This window comes from Pseudorasbora parva, chromosome 18 (genome assembly GCF_024679245.1).
Source record: "Pseudorasbora parva isolate DD20220531a chromosome 18, ASM2467924v1, whole genome shotgun sequence".
Taxonomy (NCBI): domain Eukaryota; kingdom Metazoa; phylum Chordata; class Actinopteri; order Cypriniformes; family Gobionidae; genus Pseudorasbora; species Pseudorasbora parva.
The window spans coordinates 30,254,641-30,273,030 of NC_090189.1; the positions used below are offsets into that span (position 1 = coordinate 30,254,641).

The 18,390-nt window shown below is 40.2% G+C and overlaps 2 protein-coding genes across 4 annotated transcripts in view; one reads left to right on the forward strand and one right to left on the reverse strand.

Moving 5' to 3' along the window:
- The window catches only part of LOC137047002 (serine/threonine-protein phosphatase 2A 55 kDa regulatory subunit B beta isoform), a 104,799-nt gene extending 93,550 nt beyond the window's left edge, over nucleotides 1-11,249 (forward strand). For all 3 annotated transcript variants that reach the window (XM_067424533.1, XM_067424534.1, XM_067424535.1), the window contains exons 5-9: nucleotides 6,246-6,423; nucleotides 7,896-8,060; nucleotides 9,730-9,899; nucleotides 10,038-10,129; nucleotides 10,372-11,249. In XM_067424533.1, the coding sequence (XP_067280634.1) occupies nucleotides 6,246-6,423; nucleotides 7,896-8,060; nucleotides 9,730-9,899; nucleotides 10,038-10,129; nucleotides 10,372-10,651 (885 nt within the window). In that variant the 3' untranslated portion in view covers nucleotides 10,652-11,249. The remainder of the gene's footprint in view (nucleotides 1-6,245; nucleotides 6,424-7,895; nucleotides 8,061-9,729; nucleotides 9,900-10,037; nucleotides 10,130-10,371) is intronic.
- A 396-nt stretch (nucleotides 11,250-11,645) lies between these two features.
- Nucleotides 11,646-18,390, reverse strand: part of tcerg1b (transcription elongation regulator 1b (CA150)) — a 28,285-nt gene continuing 21,540 nt past the window's right edge. The window contains exons 12-20 of the mRNA XM_067424532.1: nucleotides 17,444-17,533; nucleotides 17,246-17,364; nucleotides 16,956-17,106; nucleotides 16,641-16,805; nucleotides 16,128-16,310; nucleotides 15,847-16,026; nucleotides 12,616-12,699; nucleotides 12,433-12,533; nucleotides 11,646-12,252 (exon numbers count right to left, since the gene is read on the reverse strand). Coding sequence (XP_067280633.1) covers nucleotides 12,051-12,252; nucleotides 12,433-12,533; nucleotides 12,616-12,699; nucleotides 15,847-16,026; nucleotides 16,128-16,310; nucleotides 16,641-16,805; nucleotides 16,956-17,106; nucleotides 17,246-17,364; nucleotides 17,444-17,533 — 1,275 coding nt within the window. The 3' untranslated portion in view covers nucleotides 11,646-12,050. The remainder of the gene's footprint in view (nucleotides 12,253-12,432; nucleotides 12,534-12,615; nucleotides 12,700-15,846; nucleotides 16,027-16,127; nucleotides 16,311-16,640; nucleotides 16,806-16,955; nucleotides 17,107-17,245; nucleotides 17,365-17,443; nucleotides 17,534-18,390) is intronic.

The following is an 18,390-nucleotide window of genomic DNA, read 5'->3' on the forward strand; positions in this document are numbered from 1 at the left end:
AACAATCCCCCATTGTAAGTACACACTGATGGCCTAAGACACGAAACGAGCCGCTTGTGTGAGAAAACCAACAGTATTTATATCGTTTTTACCTCTTGTACACCACTACATCCGACTGATCCGAGGGCGCTCGTGCGTGTTTCCTGTTGTGACATTTGCGCGTTCTGGCTTTAGTCTGCGCAAGCGCGGAAAGCGCCGGAAGTGAATCTCGCGCGTGTACGTCTCTCGTTGTTTACACAAAACAGAGATTATAGGTGAAACGGCTAATAGAAATGGTACTAATTTGCGCTTATCCTGGATGTTTAAACCGACGTAAAAGAAAACTGTGAAAATTAACTCTTACCAGGATCAACTAAACACTGGATTTTCAAAAGTATGTGAAGTGTGTGGCTCCATAGTTGCAGTAAACTTGCACAACATTCTTGAATGAATAATTTATAGATGCACGCCAGTCTGTTATTGCAGGGACATCAACTTCGCATTTTCACGCCCCTAAACATGATGCAGAACAAAAACTGTGATTGGTTGCGTTAAATGCAAGTTAAACATCCTTTTGGGCAGTCCTTGACCAATAAAAGCTGCGATAGAGTCCAGACCTTCTGCCGTTAGTCTGAAGGTCTGGCTACGTGAGACTATGATAAGATACTTAAAGCAACAAAAAATCGAAGCCGTTCACAGGTTGTTGACAATTGTGCCGACATATCATCTTCTGGATTAACAATATTGCGAGATTCAGGGCAGGACTAGGGATTTGAATTTTGTCCAAACTGTAGAGGTGGAGCAAGTTATTACTTTGTGATGAAAGATTGTTTTTTTTTCATTCATTTGAAATAACATGCCCTTATAAATAATTTACACACTCAAAAATATTTCAATTTGTTTTTATGAATTTCTTTTATTGAGTGATCTCTGAATGGTGTATGCAGTGGTGATACCAAGTATTTTTCAAGGTATTTCGACCTGCGTCCATTATTCATTTAGCATGAATTTACACCTCTCTTTCTTTTGAGGATGCAGCAGACTGGTGGCTCTGGGTAGGCGATAGATTTAGGAGAGTGTACTTGAGACAGTTGTAATGTGTTCAGGGCAGCAGTTCCATCAGCTCCTCCTTAACTAACACTGCAGCCCACTGGAGACCAGAGCAAGGAGAGCTGAAATCCTCTCCCAAATGTGTGTGTGTGTGTGTGTGTGTGTGTGTGTGTGTGTGTGTGTGTGTGTGTGTGTGTGTTTGTGTTTGTGTTTGTGTGTGTGTGTGTGTGTGTGTGTGTGTGTGTGTGTGTGTGTACAGAATCAGGGCATTTATCACTTTGCACAGGCTGAGCAGAGAGGAGAAGGAGATAAAGGGGGAGGTGTGGGTGGATCCCTCGCAGGGACTCCACAGGATACATCTGCCCCTACTGTTATTCAGAGCGATGAGGGGCTACAGAGTGTTTACTGCCTTCATCTGTGTCTGCACTCCAAACATGAGGGGATTCACCCAGCAAAATTGTTTCTGCTGGGGGGAGGGGGATGTCTCTGTCAATAAAACAGTGAATCTGAGACATCTTTAGGAAGAAATGGACGCTTTGTGTTTGACTCAAAGACAAAGAAACGTGTTGGCGAAAAGGATGTTTAGTTTTTTTAGGCTAAGAAAAGCAACCTAGTAGAAAAATGATAGTTCCCAGGGACCAACAGTACGGATGGCGCAATGGCCGAGTGCCAATGTGAAAGGGTTTCAGGAGCACCGTTCGTTGAGCTCATACATATGTTTTTATGTTGTGCAAAACTAAAACATTTGGATTTTTGTTATTACACTAAACCCCATAGAGTTAAATCTGCTCCTTTTTGTATTACTTCTTTTTGTTTTCTTATTTCAGACAGTCAGTCTGTGCATTATTTGTGGGGTTTACAGTGATTCATTCTACAGGTTACATTGTTACACCAGCACGTGACTGTCATTTAATCATTAACTCAACTGATTCGTTCAAAGACACTGATTCGTCTATGATGAAAAAAGTGGCTATCTTTGAATTATTCTCTTAACCAGTTTTACCCAAAATTAAAATGTGATGTTTATCAGCTTACCCCCAGGGTTGTTTCTTTAGTAGAACACAAATTAATTAGAATTAGACCTCATTGACATGCAATATACAATGCAACGGTTGGAGTTAAATTTTTTAATTTGTGTTCTACTGAAGAAACAAACACACCTACATCTTGGATGCTCTGGGGTAAGCAGATAAACATCACATTTTAATTTTTGGGTGAATTTTCCCTTTAATAATTAGTTACAGTGACTAAAGTATTATTAAGGATGGCAACATCCAAAAAACTGAAGAGTCTGTAACTGGTAATAATTATTTTAATATCTGGATTGTGAGCGGAACATTTGAGTCATGTGTAGAACACAACTGGGAGTGACTGGATCTAAAATCTTCAAATTACACACATCTCAAGTTACTGAAAGCAAACATGAAAACCCAGTCCAATTTCATTCACACCGTGCTCGCTTTCAGAGAATTCAGTTGTGAGTCCTGAAAATACCCTTACGAAACAAAAATATATTGCAGTATATTGGAAAATATCATCTAATCCATTAGGCAATATATTCTTATATATGGGATTTAATATTTATATTCTCTAATATATTGCAATATATGAAAGTAGCAATCTATTGTATATTTTGCACTATATTACAGGAATATATAATATATTGTATAATACCATCAATATATTATTCCATGTATTTACAATATATTATAATATATTTCAAATAATATATTGGTAATATATATTTTCTTTTCGTAAGGGTATAGGTGTGAATTTGGTTATAGAAAGCCATATTTTCACTCCCATAAATAACTGAACTGTGTGTGAAAGCAACTTGGACTGAAATACAGTACAGACAACCGAACCGTATTATGATGCTGTGTGAATGTGGCCAATGTGAAAAGAGTATCATTCTGTCATTCTGTTGTGTGATTTTTGAAGTTATTAAGAAATAAGATGACTTTGCTGAAAGGAAACTCTACATACATACTCTCTGAATCCATGCTGATTTATGATTTCCTTAGGAAAACAAAATCTGCAATGCTAAATATATGAATTATGTATAATGTGTTAATAAAGTGTACCCACATATTCAACCCCCTTTTATCATTAGTGACTGAATATCCCAGCAGTCAAACTTAATTAACGCTTGATTTAGAGATAATAGCTTCAACCAGTCTCGATTGGTCCTGTCAACTGAATTCATGACACTATGCTACTAATTTTATTATCGAAAGCACATGTATGGTGGTAGAGGACGGAAATTTAAAGACCAGTTTAGAGTCACATTGCAACATATCTGAATTCTCATAAAATATGCTATATTTTTTTAATGAAAGGTATCGTTTATTTGTTCTATTTAGAGTGAAATATGACATGAAAATTACATTTGTCAGATTAGCCCCGCCAGAACACAATAGTTGAGTTCTTTTGTGTGAAATAACTGAGACCTGCTTTCACGTATTTTATGTAAAATGTATCATTAAAGTGGTAAAGGCTATAGAAAATGTTTTTCAAATGTATACATCAACAATAGGAAATCCATCACCCCACCCCCATTCTCTAACAGAAATGAAAAGATGGAGTTCCCATGTGTTAGGTGATAATGACCTGGCTTGGTAGCGTGTGCCCCTCCTCCACCTCCCACAGCTTGGCGATGAGTGTTCCTCATCACTGTAGTGAGTAGGACATGTCTGCCATGCCGCTTTTCTCATTACTGCTGGGCTGCGAACATTAAAAACCTCATGGGGAGTCAGACACTGACTGCGACGCAACACCCCTCTCATGAAGCACATGTTGGAGCATCAGCCCTTAGATTAGTCATCATTAAAGAGGTGGTAGACCTGTGTTTCCTATTATCACACTAGACTGGGAGCTAGACTTCACACGTCTTCAGATCTTGAGAGTGAAGCTTTAGGAGTTGGTCAAATTCAGGTGTGGGCAACTTATTTGACAACAAAAGGCCGTCTCTGTTATTCCAGCTGCAGGTGCTGTATGGTATCAGTGTTTTTTCAAGAGCAAATAACAATAACATATGTTGAATAGCAAAAAGTGTTTTTTTAGTGGTTAATTTACCATAGATACCAATATTCAGAGGATAGGGTAACTAATAACCCATGTAATTCCAATTTATAAAATGAATAGCTGGTCGTAAGCTAGAAGAGCTGTGCGTGTAAACCTCTCTCCCCTGGCCTCAAGAGGCACGTTAGCGGCTGACTGGCTGCGGCCTTTGGCTTCCTTGTTACCATGCTCGTCTCCCAAGTCGGAGACCACGGTTCGAATCCCACTTGGAGAGGGATGAGTAGGACTGGTAATATTTGGTGCCATGACCCGGTTGGGAGTGAGGTTTAGGGGGCTGGTGAGTGTAACATTGTGCATGTAAACCTCACTCCCCTGGTCTCAAGAGGCATGTTAGAGGCTGCAGCCTTTAGCATCCTTGTCAGGGCACACATGCCTCCCACGTCGGAGACCTTGGTTCGAATCCAGGAAAGTAGGAATGGTTTCACCTGCATGATGTTAGTTCAATAGTGAGATTTGATGCAAAACATCTGTTGCTACTGCATGTGGAGAACGCATTGACAGCATTAATACCCTTGACAGCATTATATAATTAATATGATCTATTACAATATAGCAAGGCCTCTTACAACACATTACTTTATGAGAAATAAACAAAATTGCTGAAATTAAACCACTTATTTTAGACAGTATTTACAAACCTGAATCCAAAAGTTGGCACACTGTACACATTTTGAGTAAAAAAGAATGAGTTATCATCATCTACAGTGCATAATATCATCCAAAGATTCAGAGAATCTGGAACAATTTCTGTGTGTAAGGGTCAAGGCCGGAAAACCATACTGGATGCCGGTGATCTTCGGGCCCTTAGACGGCACTGCATCACATACATTACTGTAATGGAAATCACAACATAGGCTCAGGAATACTTCCAGAACACATTGTCGGTGAACACAATCCACCGTGCCATTCACTGTTACCGGCTAAAACTCTATAGGTCAAAAAAGAAGCCATATCTAAACACGATCCAGAAGCGCAGGCGTTTTCTCTGGCCAAGGCTCATTTAAAATGGACTGTGGCAAAGTGGAAAACTGGGACGCCATGTTATCCGGACTAAAGAGGAAAAGGACAACTCAAGTTGTTATCAGCGCTCAGTTCAGAAGCCTGCATCTCTGATGGTATGGGGTTGCATGAGTGTGTGTGGCATGGGCAGCTTACACATCTGGAAAAGCACCATCAATGCTGAAAGTTATATCCAAGTTCTAGAACAACATATGCTCCCATCCAGACGTTGTCTCTCTCAGGGAAGACCTTGCATTTTCCAACATGACAATGCCAGACCACATACTGCATCAATTACAACATCATGGCTGCGTAGAAGAAGGATCCGGGTAATGAAATGGCCAGCCTGCAGTCCAGATCTTTCACCCATAGAAAACATTTATCACATCATAAAGAGGAAGATACGACAAAGAAGAGCTAAGACTACTAGAAGCCTGTATTAGACAAGAATGGGACAAAATTCCTATTCCTAAACTTGAGCAACTTGTCTCCTCAGTCCCCAGACGTTTGCAGACTGTTATAAAACGAAGAGAGGATGTCACACAGTGGTAAACATGGCCTTGTTCCAACTTTTGCCCTTAAAAGTATACATTTTATCAGTTTAAACATTTGATATGTCATCTATATTGTATTCTGAATAAAATATTGAAATTTGAAACTTCCACATCATTGCATTCTGTTTTTATTCACAAATTGTACAGTGTCCCAACTTTTTTGGAATCGGGTTTGTTCTCAAGATTCACAGTAATATATATTTTTAAGCAGATATTGAGCAGGCGCTATTTGGTTAGATTAATCAATCTGACTGATATAGGCATTCAGCCATATCCAGCTATTTTCTAAACCCTATTTAGGGTCACAAGGATGCTGTAGCTTGCCCCAGCGTCTCAGACTGCCCATCCACCCAGGGTGTTTCCCTGCATTTGTCCTATCACAGGGCTAACACGCATACACATTCACTCTCACACAGTCTGTTCTCCAATTTACTTATCCTGTATGTCTTTGGATTGTCGTTCAGTGGGTCTCGAACAAGTAACCTTCCCTTTTTCCCCTATCTTAGTATTGGCTGCAAGTATTGACATTTCCTTTCATTGTCTGTCTCTTTTCCTAACCATGTGTCTTCCTCCTCCTCTAAGGTGCCTGTGCTGAGACCAATGGACTTGATGGTGGAGGCAACACCTCGTCGCATTTTCTCTAATGCTCACACCTATCACATCAACTCCATCTCGGTCAACAGCGACTATGAAACGTACATGTCCACAGATGACCTGAGGATCAACCTGTGGAACTTGGAGATCACAAACCGAAGCTTTAGTATCCTTTTACAGTCAGACGTTTGATGACAATCTCAGATGGTTGCATGTCTGAAAGATTTAGCATCTCTGTTTTTTTGTCATTGTATGAAATAATTGAGATCATTCGTTTCATTATAGTAAACCAGTTATTTGGCTATAAACAGGGGCGTCGGACTGGGGGGATAAAGGGTACCGAGTAACCAGGGCCTTAAGAAGTCAGTTTTCTATACATACACATACATGGTACGGGGGCCCAGCAAGATGGTTTGTACCCAGGGCCCAAAATTTGGTGCTACACCGCTGGCTATAAAGTAAATAGTTCAAGCTTTAACATAAAATTAGAATAGTGTTTCTCTCCATTCTCTAAACCACTTGTTCTATGTGGGGTCATAGGGTTGCTGGAGCCTATCCCAGAACCTCAGGGGAAAGACAGGGACCCCGGAAGGATAGCCAGCCCATTACATACAGACTCCAGACAGAAGGGCCTCCATGCTCAACTAGGCTTTGAACTGGAGACCTACTAGAATAATCAAATTGTAAAAATTTAAGTAATGTGCCGAGTAAACATCTAGGATAACACTCGCCGTTTACTGATTAACTAAAGGCCTGTTACTTGATGGAAGAATTGATGCAAACCACAATATTATAAAAGTTAAAATGCTTTTTTTTCATCATATATTACTGCATGCCTCAACCATTGTAAATTCACAGTAATGCCCTACCTCTTGTGGCTTATTGCTTTATTTTCCCAGAAGTCACTTTGTATCCAGACAATAAATACTGACAGGCTTTTGTTACTGAATTAAGAACAAAAGAATTCAGCTAAACCAGCAATCAAACAAACCTAATAAACCACCTGCAGACTGTCTGTGCTGTCACTTAATTCTGACAGATAACACCTCTGTGATGCACATTACGCCCATTACCCTTTATCAAGTGTCCGCCACTAATCCTGACCCCTGCTTCGCCCTCCCAAATGTAAATAGTGTCCATCTTACCCAGGCACGCATCCCTATCGATCATTATTGATTACTGTTCTCAAAGATCCTGCTAAGCTGAGGAGTCTGGACAGTCTGTATGGGTGGTTCTGTGGAGTCGCTCAAGGGAGATAGAGAGAGATGATAAAGCCTGTTATTTGCCAAAGGTCACACTGTAAACGTATGATCCTTGCAGAATCTTATGATGGATAACCTGTCACTATCCAACACCAACAGATGGATCTAATGCTATATTTATGGCTCCTGGAGGTCTTTTATTGGATGTTTTTGATATAAGCCAGTTTTGAACACCTGTGAAACACAGAGTTTTTCTCAGTTGCGGATTTACCTTTTTATCAGACTTCAAGTATTCTTCAAGTAATTTGTGAAATGTAGATCTGAAGCAATCCACTATATTATAGGGCCAGGTGCATAAATCAAGCAGGACATTTATTGGGGAATATTCTTCGAGTGTATGAAATTGGATTGTGGATCCTTCACTCTGCCTACTCAGATATTGTGGACATAAAGCCAGCCAACATGGAAGAATTGACCGAGGTGATCACAGCAGCTGAGTTTCACCCTAACCAATGCAACACATTCGTCTACAGTAGCAGCAAGGGCTCCATAAGATTGTGCGACATGAGAACCTCCGCACTGTGTGACAACCACTCTAAATGTAAGTTCAATTCATCTTTGGTTATTTTTAAATCTTCTGACTCAGATGTGCTGTTCATTTAGTCTGCCAATTTATTGCAGCCATTAGATATGTTTCTCAAGATCTTGGTTTAAACTAAAGAGGAAATTTCAGAGTTGGGGTCACGGACCACACCTTCTGGATGTCTCACTCATCTTACACACCCATTTCAGAGTCTCTATTAATGAGCTGATGAGTTGATACAGGCATGTCTGATTAAGGAAACCTAGGAGAACTTCAAGGAGCTGGACTGGACACGCCTGCTATAGCAAAAGTCATTTTCAAACACTGTAGCACTTTATTACCGTGGCTAGGCGGCCATTTGGAGGCCTGGGATTATGTGTAATTGATCTGTGAAAATGCCATGATGGCCTGTGGTTGAGGTAATTATTACCTTAAGAAACTGGAAATGACTGCAGTCTTATCTTAAAGGAAATGTATGTATGATTGTGGCCAAAACTGGCACTGCAGGCATATCCCCTCTCCCCCTCCCCCTGACTCGAGGTTGCCAGATAGGCTGCCGGATCAGCAGGAACGTTTGTAGCTGCAGCTGTGGTAACTAGAGCAGATCTGGCAACCCGGATGCGGAAACACTACTGACTTCGTGATTGGTAGATCGGTGGAGGGTGGAGCTTCAGGACAACACACAACATGTCAACATCAGTTGAGCGCTGCAACAACAACTTTTTTAATGACAATATCCTGGCCGGACTACTGTTGTCAGCAATAGAAGTATTTGAAAATGATTTCTTAATGTCTATAGTGACATATCAGGGCCATTTTAATGATTAATTGAAATAAATTTCTTACATAGTTTCTTTAAGCCAAATTTCCACTGAAATTATTTGTGGCAGGAGTTTTTTTCCCCCCAGACCTGTTGTCTGCATTTCCATTGCAATCTAAATTACCGTGAAGATTAGGTAAATCAGTTCGCTGATGTAGGACTGCGCGCAACTTTTCAGTTCCTCCTGATTTTGTTCTCTGCGTATACTCTTCATAAAGCCGGAATCTCGCTGTCGGTTAATCAGTGTATTTTTTTAAACTCCATTGTTAATTTGAATTATAGCAAACAACTCTTACTGCACGCACTGCCTGACACAGACTTTTAAAAATGGTGGTTGAAATAAGATGCTGTGTGGCGTTAACCAATCAAAATGCTGCGTGAACTCAACCAAACAGCATGTTCAGTGCCCAAGTCCCTGAACTTTGAAAAAGTACTACCTCACGAGCAGGGACTTTCTGAGGGGTACATTTTTACTCTGAACTTTTTTTAGACCCCGGTCCCTGCAGTCAAAACATACTACCCCAAAGTCCCTAGTTCCTGGGGAAAGTTCCTGCGGTGGAAGCGTGGCTTTAGACCCTTAAACCAGGGGTATCAAAGGAGGGCCACAGGTTAAGGCCATCAACCTAAATTAAACGCACTTTATACAGCTAATCATGTCCTTCAGGCTTATTTGAAAACTACATGTGTGTTGGAGCAGGGTTGGAACTAAACTCTGTAGGACGGTGTCCCTTCAAGAACTTAGTTTGGCACCCCTGCCCTTAACTTAAACCAAAGATCCAGATCAAAACCCCAAGTAATGAGATCCAGACAAGACCCCAACTCTGCTCCTGAAATATTTACATGTATTTTCTTGTTTCTCTCTATCAGTGTTTGAGGAACCAGAAGACCCCAGCAATCGCTCATTCTTCTCAGAGATTATCTCCTCCATCTCAGACGTGAAATTCAGCCACAGTGGACGATATTTAATGACTCGTGACTATCTCACAGTGAAGGTGTGGGACGTCAACATGGAGAGCAAGCCTTTGGAAACGTACCAGGTACTGGCTTTGCAGATTAGACCATGACTACAGTCATTATGGGTTTATGACGAGGTCATAAACAAGTTTTATTGATGTTTTTGGTCAAATACTCCACAAGATATTGATCATCTGTGCTTTCGGTTCTTTCTTTGACAGGTCCATGACTACCTTAGGAGTAAGCTGTGCTCGCTGTACGAAAATGACTGCATCTTCGACAAGTTTGAATGTGTCTGGAACGGAACCGACAGGTCTGTCAAAAGTCCATTCCAGGGTTTAGCTCTAGCCTGCAACTTTCAAACAATCCTGACCACTTTGATCAGTGGTTCAGATGTTTAATTAGGGTTGGAGCAAAACTCCACTGGAAGGTGACCCTCCAGGAGCAGGATTGGACAGCACTAGTCAAAAGCAATCAGTCACTCAGTTTTGCACATTGATTTTAGATTGTTTGGTGCAAGAAGAACTAATAATTGTATTTTCCCTTTTCCATTAGTGTCCTAATGACAGGCTCCTACAACAATTTCTTCCGTATGTTCGATCGGAACACGAAGCGCGATGTGACTCTCGAGGCCTCGCGGGAGAACAGCAAACCCAGAGCCATCCTCAAGCCACGCAAAGTTTGTGTCGGCGGCAAGCGCCGGAAAGACGAAATCAGTGTAGACAGTCTGGACTTCAGTAAGAAGATCCTACACACTGCATGGCACCCCCACGAGAACATCATTGCAGTGGCTGCCACCAACAACCTCTACATATTTCAGGACAAGATCAACTAGCATGTAGCTCTGATGTCTCCAGTTATCACAGCGAGAAAAGGCACCATTTCTCTAGTGGACTCACTAGCATTGTGAGGAACATCTAGATGAGCTTTACAGCAGATTTTATACTACACTGAATCTAACAAAACAAAACTTGAAGGTGCATTGCAAACCACGGACTATGACACTGGCTGTTGGGACTGCTTTTGTTTTTAATTACTTCAAAATGTCATCCTCGCTGTAGGTTTATTGGTTATGCACAGCAATACAGAGAGGATTTTTACTTTTAACGTAGCTGAAGGCCCTTTCACACGACTCTCGTCAGACTAAGAAGTGTTGTAGATGTCGTCATGGATGTTGCTGGGTAGCAAAAATGAAAATAGTGAAAGCAGCCGAAAGGTATTTTTGCTTAAAGAAAAAGAACGTGTTCCTCTAAATGCCATGATATGCGTCTGAAGTTTGAGCGGAGGCTCAGTCTCTTCCATCTTGCTTTGACTTTCTTTCTAGTTTGATTTATGTAATTTCATGCAAACATGGCAATCATTGGATGTGCTTCAAAAGTTCAACTTAAAAGCCAAGTCAAACTGCCGTGAATCATTTTAGCTCGACACCATGCTGTAGCGTTGGCGAGTCATGTGAAAGGGCCTTAAGGTAATGAGGGGAAATGTTTCGACTGAGTCAGTATTCAGCCTACATCTGATTCTCACCTCTTGGCAGGATGGAGGATGCAGATGCTTTGATAATTGAATATGTTGTTATGGCTTCTGAGGTATCCAGCTTATTTTCATTTCTCAGTTTACTTCATGAAGGTGCATGCATTATCAAACCCTGACTTCAGGGTTGATTGATGCGATAAACATGAATTGTGTAAAACTGAAGTAAACAATGTAGCAAATGTACTAATGTTCTGCTTTTTGTTCTAATTTTATAAAGAAAAGGGAGAAAAATGTAATAAAAATCAAGAGGAACATTTTGTATTCTTTGATTTCTTGGACAAGATCAAACACAACTGTTAAAAAAAACGCAAAAGGTTGCATTTATTTCCAGTCGCCACAGAAATATAGCAACAAGCCCAAATCAAACCACTTTAAGAAACTTCTCACATACACATGTACTGAAGGGTACATGACTTTTTTCCACACACTTTCTGCACTGACCGGTCATATTAGCCTGCTACAACTGATGCTCACAAGAGGCTGCGGTGTGACGTACAGACGCATTCCTTGCCTGACGACTCAAGTTCATAGATTGACAATTTGTCTTGTTCTAGCCTACAACTAGTGGCCATACAGAGCATCATCTTGCACAGTTTGAGAAGATAACACCGACATTTGAAAAAATACATAACGTCTTTAACACTGTGCTGTGATGAGTGTGGGGCTGGCTCATGCTCAGTCCATTGAAGTCCAGTACGGCTTCACTTTGTGGAGCGGCGGCTGGGTTCAGAGGCGGTTGGGGGCGGCGGGGGTCCCCGGCGGTCCAGGTCCTCGATATAGAACATGATGAGCTTGCGGCGCTCTGCTGGGACGCAGTCTAGGACCAGGTAACGTTTGTCATTCTGCAGGACTTTCTCAACATCCTTCAGGTGCTGGTCCGACTCCTGGATCAGCTTCCGTGATCTACAGAGAATACAAGCTCAAACGCTTTAGAAGTGACCAGTTCAAATTCGAGATGATTATGGGGTTACATTTTGACTGTCTTCTGCGTTTTACAAAACCAAGTCAGTCACACAGGTTTAGGAGACATGAGGATGAGGGCAATAATATTTTTTGGGGGGGAAATTAAAGTAACATGCATACCTATATGTAATAAATTTAGTTTCTTTCAAGAGAGTTCGGAAGTCAGCTTTGGCTGTGATGTATTTGTCCTTTATGTAATCTTCAAATTCCCGTTGTTTCTTCTAAAGTTGAGGGAACAAAAAGAACATTTCAAAAAGTTGCCAAAGTGAAAAAAGTCCAAAAAGACCAAATAATTCAACTCACTCGATCGCTGCTGGAGAACTTGATGCAGCGTGGGTCATCTTTGATGATCTTCTTCACCTCTTTCCACGTGGTGGTTAAGGTGATCTATGATTAGACAGATACATAAGCAGCGTGAACACATGGACAACCCACACAGACACATGTATAAGGTTCTAATAATCAAATTGTTATTTAACAACTCAAATTTGACATTCATTGAAAGAGACATTAAAACATCCATCTTGTCTTTTTTTTGTACAGATACAAATCATCTATTTGACAACCCTTTTGTCGTAAAATGCTTAAAAAACACAGTAAGGCACATTTATTAATTTAGCAGACACTTCAAAGCAAATCATTTTGGTAGATTTACATGTAGTGAACATTATTAATTTTGTTCTCAATAACAATATACTGTATAGACAGGACAGATTATTTATATTATCTATACAGATCGATTATTTGTACCATGTACTATGATTATTATTATTAAATAATATATAAAGCATATAACATCAATAATTATAATATAATCCCAACATTAATAATGATCATTTTTATTATGAAAATGTATTATAAAATATAATTGAGTAATATAATTATATACTTATTATTGTTACTTTATGCTTGTATAATATCAATATATTGTTATATACTTATTAAATAACACAATGTTATATTTTATATAATTAAAAAAGTTGTATTGCTAAATCCCAAGTATATAATATATTGATACTATTTTTACTATTATGCTTGTATCATAACACCATCAATATAGTTATTATAGCTATATACTTAGGATTTAGTAATATTATATAGTTATTTAATTATATAAACCATAGTATGAATATATAATGTATATAATACTTTGTGTTGTTATACAAGCATATAGTAACACTAAGCAGTATATAAATAATATTTATTATTATATAATTCATGTATTATAAATATATAAGATTATTACACAATTCTAAGTAAATAAGAGCAATAAATTGACTGTTTTATTATAACAAAAATAAGCATCATATACACCGATCAGGCATAACATTATGATCTAATATTGTGCTGGTCCGTTTTGCTGCCAAATCAGCCCTGACCCATCGAGGCATTAAATATACTAGACCCCTAAAGGTGTGCTGTGCTATCTGGCACCAAGATCTTAGCAGCAGATCCTTTAAGTACTGTAAGTTGCAGGGTGGGGCCTTCATGAATCGGACTTGTTTGTTCAGCAAATCCAACAGATGCTCGACTCGATTAAGATTCGGGGAATTTGGAAGCCAAGTCAACACCTCAAACTCATTTTCATGTGCGCCTTAAACCATTCCTGAACCATTTTTGCTTTGTGGCAGAACACATTTCCCTGCTGAAAGAGCCCACAGCCACCAGGGAATACAGTTTCTATGACAGGGTGTACATGGTCTGCAACAATTCTTACGCAAGTGGTACGTGTCAAAGTAACATCCCCATGGATGGCAGGAGCCAAGGTTTCCCAGCAGAATATTGCCCAGAGAATCACACTGCCTCAGCCGGCTTTCCTTCTTCCCAAAGTGCATCCTGGTGCCATGTTTTCCCCAGGTAAGCGATGCACATGCACCCAGCCATCCACGTGGTGTTAAAAATTTTTTTTTTAACTTTAATTTAAATTTTTAAACTTTAAACTTTAACTTTAATTTTTAATTTTAATTGATTCATCAGACCAGGCCACCTTCTCCCATTGCTCCGTGGTCCAGTTCTGATGCTCACGTACCCACTGTTGGGGCTATCGGTGGTGGACAGGGGTCAGCATGGGCACCCTGACTGGTCTGTGGCTATACAGTCCCATACGCAACAAATCCGATGCACTGTATTCGGACACCTTTCTATCAGAACCAGCATTAAAGGGATAGTTCAACCAAAAAAAAAAATTCTGTCCTCATTTATTCCCCCTTAAGTTGTTAAAAACCTGTATGAGTTTCTTTGTTCTGCTGAACACAAAAAAAGATATTTGGAAGAATATTGGGAAGAAATTAGAGAGAACAACACTACCATAGTAGGGGAAAAATACTGTAGTAGTGAATGGTTGTTCTCTCTGCTCTCTCACAAACATTCTTTCAAGTATCTTTTTTGTGTTCAGCAGAACAAAGAAACTCATACAGGTTTGGAACAACTTGAGGTTGTGTAATAGATGACAATTTTCATTTTCTGGTGAATTATCCCTTTAACATCTAGAGCTACAGTAACTCATCTGTTTGATGTGACTACACGGGCCAGCCTTCGCTCCCCAAGTGCATCAATGAGCCTTGGCCACCCATGACCCTGTCGCCGGCTCACCAATGTCCCTTCCTTGGACCACTTCTGATAGATGCTGACCACTGCAGACCAGGAACACCCCACAAGAGCTGCAGTTTTGGAGATGCTCTGACCCAGGTGTCAAGCCATCACAATTTGGCCCTTGTCAAACTCACTCAAATCCTTACGCCCATTTTTCCTGCTTCTAACACAGCGACTTTGAGGACAAAAAGTTCAATTTCTGCCTAATATATCCCACCCACTAACAGGGGCCGTGATGAAGAGATAATCAGTGTTATTCACTTAATGCTATGCCTTTAGCATGCATATATAATTATACTACAGAGTATAAGTCGCATCAGTCAAAAAATGCGCCATGAAAAAGAAAAAAACATAAGTCGCACTGGACTATAAGTTGCATTAGGGCAGAGCGGGAGCCGCACGCGCATGCAAGCACCCACTCGCGTACACTCGCTCGCGCCCGCTTCACTGCATAACCGCGCAGAAGAAAGAAAGTTTGAAGTGAGTGAGAAACTTGTAAGGGACTGGCGAAAAGGAGAGGTTACTTTAACTGTAATGAAGAAGAAAAAGAAAGCTACTTGCGGACTGTAAGCAAGATGGCCAGAGCTGAAGGAACGAGTCCACAGACGCTTGAACTCTCTGCCGGGAGAGGCTCAGCCGCGTGAGACGAACGCTGTATGAATCGTTCTCCGCTGCATATTTTACTACATGCTGTTTGTATTTTGCAGAATAAGATTTTCTTTATGGGGGCATTTTGTTTGTGTTCAGTCTTTCTAAGTTGTTGTCTTTAAGTTAATATTAGGCTACAGGAGCAGCATAGAGCGCATTCTCGCGGCTATATGTTTATTCTTGTCAGTCAGTATGAATTAAATTTGAAAAAAAGTGTGACTTATAGTCCGGAAAATACGGTATTATTATTTACACATTATATAAACATTATGTTTGTTGTGAACCTTGTCTCACCATTGAGGTCTCATCCAACAGCTGCCTGAAATGTTCCTTCTTTCTCTTGGTAAGAGCCTCCACATGTTCTTCAAACAGTTTCTCCTTCTCATGTCGCTCCAGCAGTGATGACGACTCCCACCGGTGGTCTTTGCGCAGGTTGCGCCTCGTTTCAGACCAGGAAGCATCCGTTGATCTTACCTATATGTGAACACACAAGAGGGGGGAAGGGATTAAGAAAATGTATATTTAATACAATGTACAATTAGAAATATAATTCTTAAGTGTGAGCCAGCACTGACCATATCTGACATGAGAGCTTTGAAGTGCTGGACGGCCTCCTCTCGTTTATGCTGCTCTCTCTCTCTGTCGATCTCTTTGGTCTGTTCAGATCGAGCTCTCTGCACTTCCCGCTCTCTCTCCCTCAGACTGGCCTCGATGCGAGCCTGCCGTTCCAGCTCTTTCTCCTTCTCCGCATCCACGTTCTACACAACACAAAGAGGCTCATAAATCTTTCACAATTTTCAGCAGTATGCAGGATGTGATGGAAACGCATCATGCTACGACAGGGGATGGTTCTCAACTCTGGCCCTCGAGGTTTGCTCCAACCCTAATCAAACACGCATAAGCTAATCAAGATCTTTATTTGATCAAGGTTGGAGCCAAACTCAGCAGGAAAGTTGATCTCAAGGGCAAGAGTTGTGAACCCCTGTGCTATGATACGACTGGTTCATATTTTTCCATGTCCAAGTTGCCTTGGTTGTGGTTTTTGCCCTGTCCTGATGAATTGTACACAATATGACCATCCTTCTAACCTTCGCCTGCTTCTCCACATACTGTTTGTACAGTTCTTCTCTAGCAGTTGAGCTCTCCACAGCTTTGTAGCGCTGGTCCGTCTCCAGTTTGTCCTTCACTTTGCTCCAGCGCTGAGAGACGTCCACATGGTGGTCTGACAGCAAATCGAAGAAATCCTGTTTCACCTGCAGCCAGAAACAAGAATTTGGCTTCAGTTGTCAGAGCTTAACAGAACAGTTCAATTCAACTCAACATCAGTTCTTTCAACAGCACTTTTGACTTCCTGTTAATGCAAGTGGGCATTTCAGGGTGGTTGTGGGAGGCCGCTGACAGACCTTTTCTACTTTGTTTTTGGAGTCTTCTTTGTCCTTCTTTCTCAAGGCTGTCATGAACTCTATGAACATGGTTTCTCTGTCCTTCATCTTCTCAATGGCCTTGAAACGAGGATCCTTGGAGTGTTTTGCTGCAAACTCACTGAATGTGGTCCTAAAAGATGATGGGGAAATTAACATGAGTGACCATTTTTTGTATCTTTTAGTCAATCTAATCGGTTTACACTTGGTATTAAGATACATTTCAGGAGGTCGAACAGTCTAAATGTAGAGAAGGCCTTAATTAAACAGACCTAATGTGAAATCTGGCATCTTCCATCATCTTCCGGAAGTCATCTTTAGCCTGCATGAGTTTATTCTTCTTCTCCTTCCGCTCTTCTTCAGCACGAGTCTTCACATACTGATCAAACACCTGCACAGTGAATGGAGGCAAATTCACAAAGCTGCCCACTTCTGCTCATTTAGCAAGCCAGCAAACACAAATCACTCACCTGTTTCCTCTCCTTGGGGTTGAGCAGTAAGTATCGAGGGTCAAACACAATCTTGTGCAGCTCTTTGTCCCAAGTGGAAAACGCTGAAACCTGCAGATATGAAGTGGACAGAAAGATGGCTTACCAACGAACAGATCCTCCATAAATGTTAAAACAACATTTAATTTAAGTTAATCCACATATTCAACTTATGTGACATACATACAAACTTCACTTGTGTTGAACCCACAACATTCCTTTAACAACATACAAAGTTACAATGATACACAATTGAAATCTACATGGAATCACTTACACTACTACAAAACACTGATAGATATGGATGTTAAAATAAATAGCTTCCAAATATATTCTTTTGTCAATAAATAAAATCTATCAACACAGTACTGAGAAACATATCCATTCCTCAATGCAACATCACATTCTCCTGTGGTAACAGTAATTATTTGGCATTGCAAGCAACAATGTAGGACCAACGTTTTCATAATTCTGACAGGTTTGAGTATGAACAGTGACAAGAGAGAGCACAAACACTTCTGTCAAGTAGGACTGGGCGGTATGACTACTTATTACTCTCGATTCGTGATTATCAGCAATGCTGTATAACACTGCTTCTTTCATATCTCTTGTATTAGGAGGACTTTAGTATAAATAGAACTTTAATATTGTTGTAGTGTCATTGCCAATGCAAGTTTTTATATGCTATAATTAACAGGTATGATTTTTGAATAGCTTCAACTCATTTCAATATTTTGTATTTAGTAATTATGTATTTGGTGAAAAGCCTTATAATATGAATAACTGTACTTTGTACAAAATAATTCAATATTTGTACAATTGTACAAACCCCCATTTTGAGCAAAAAGATGAGAAAATGCACTTAAGTCAAAGACTATGTCCATTGTCCAGACAGAATTCAGAGCGATGACCAAAACACAGATGGAAGA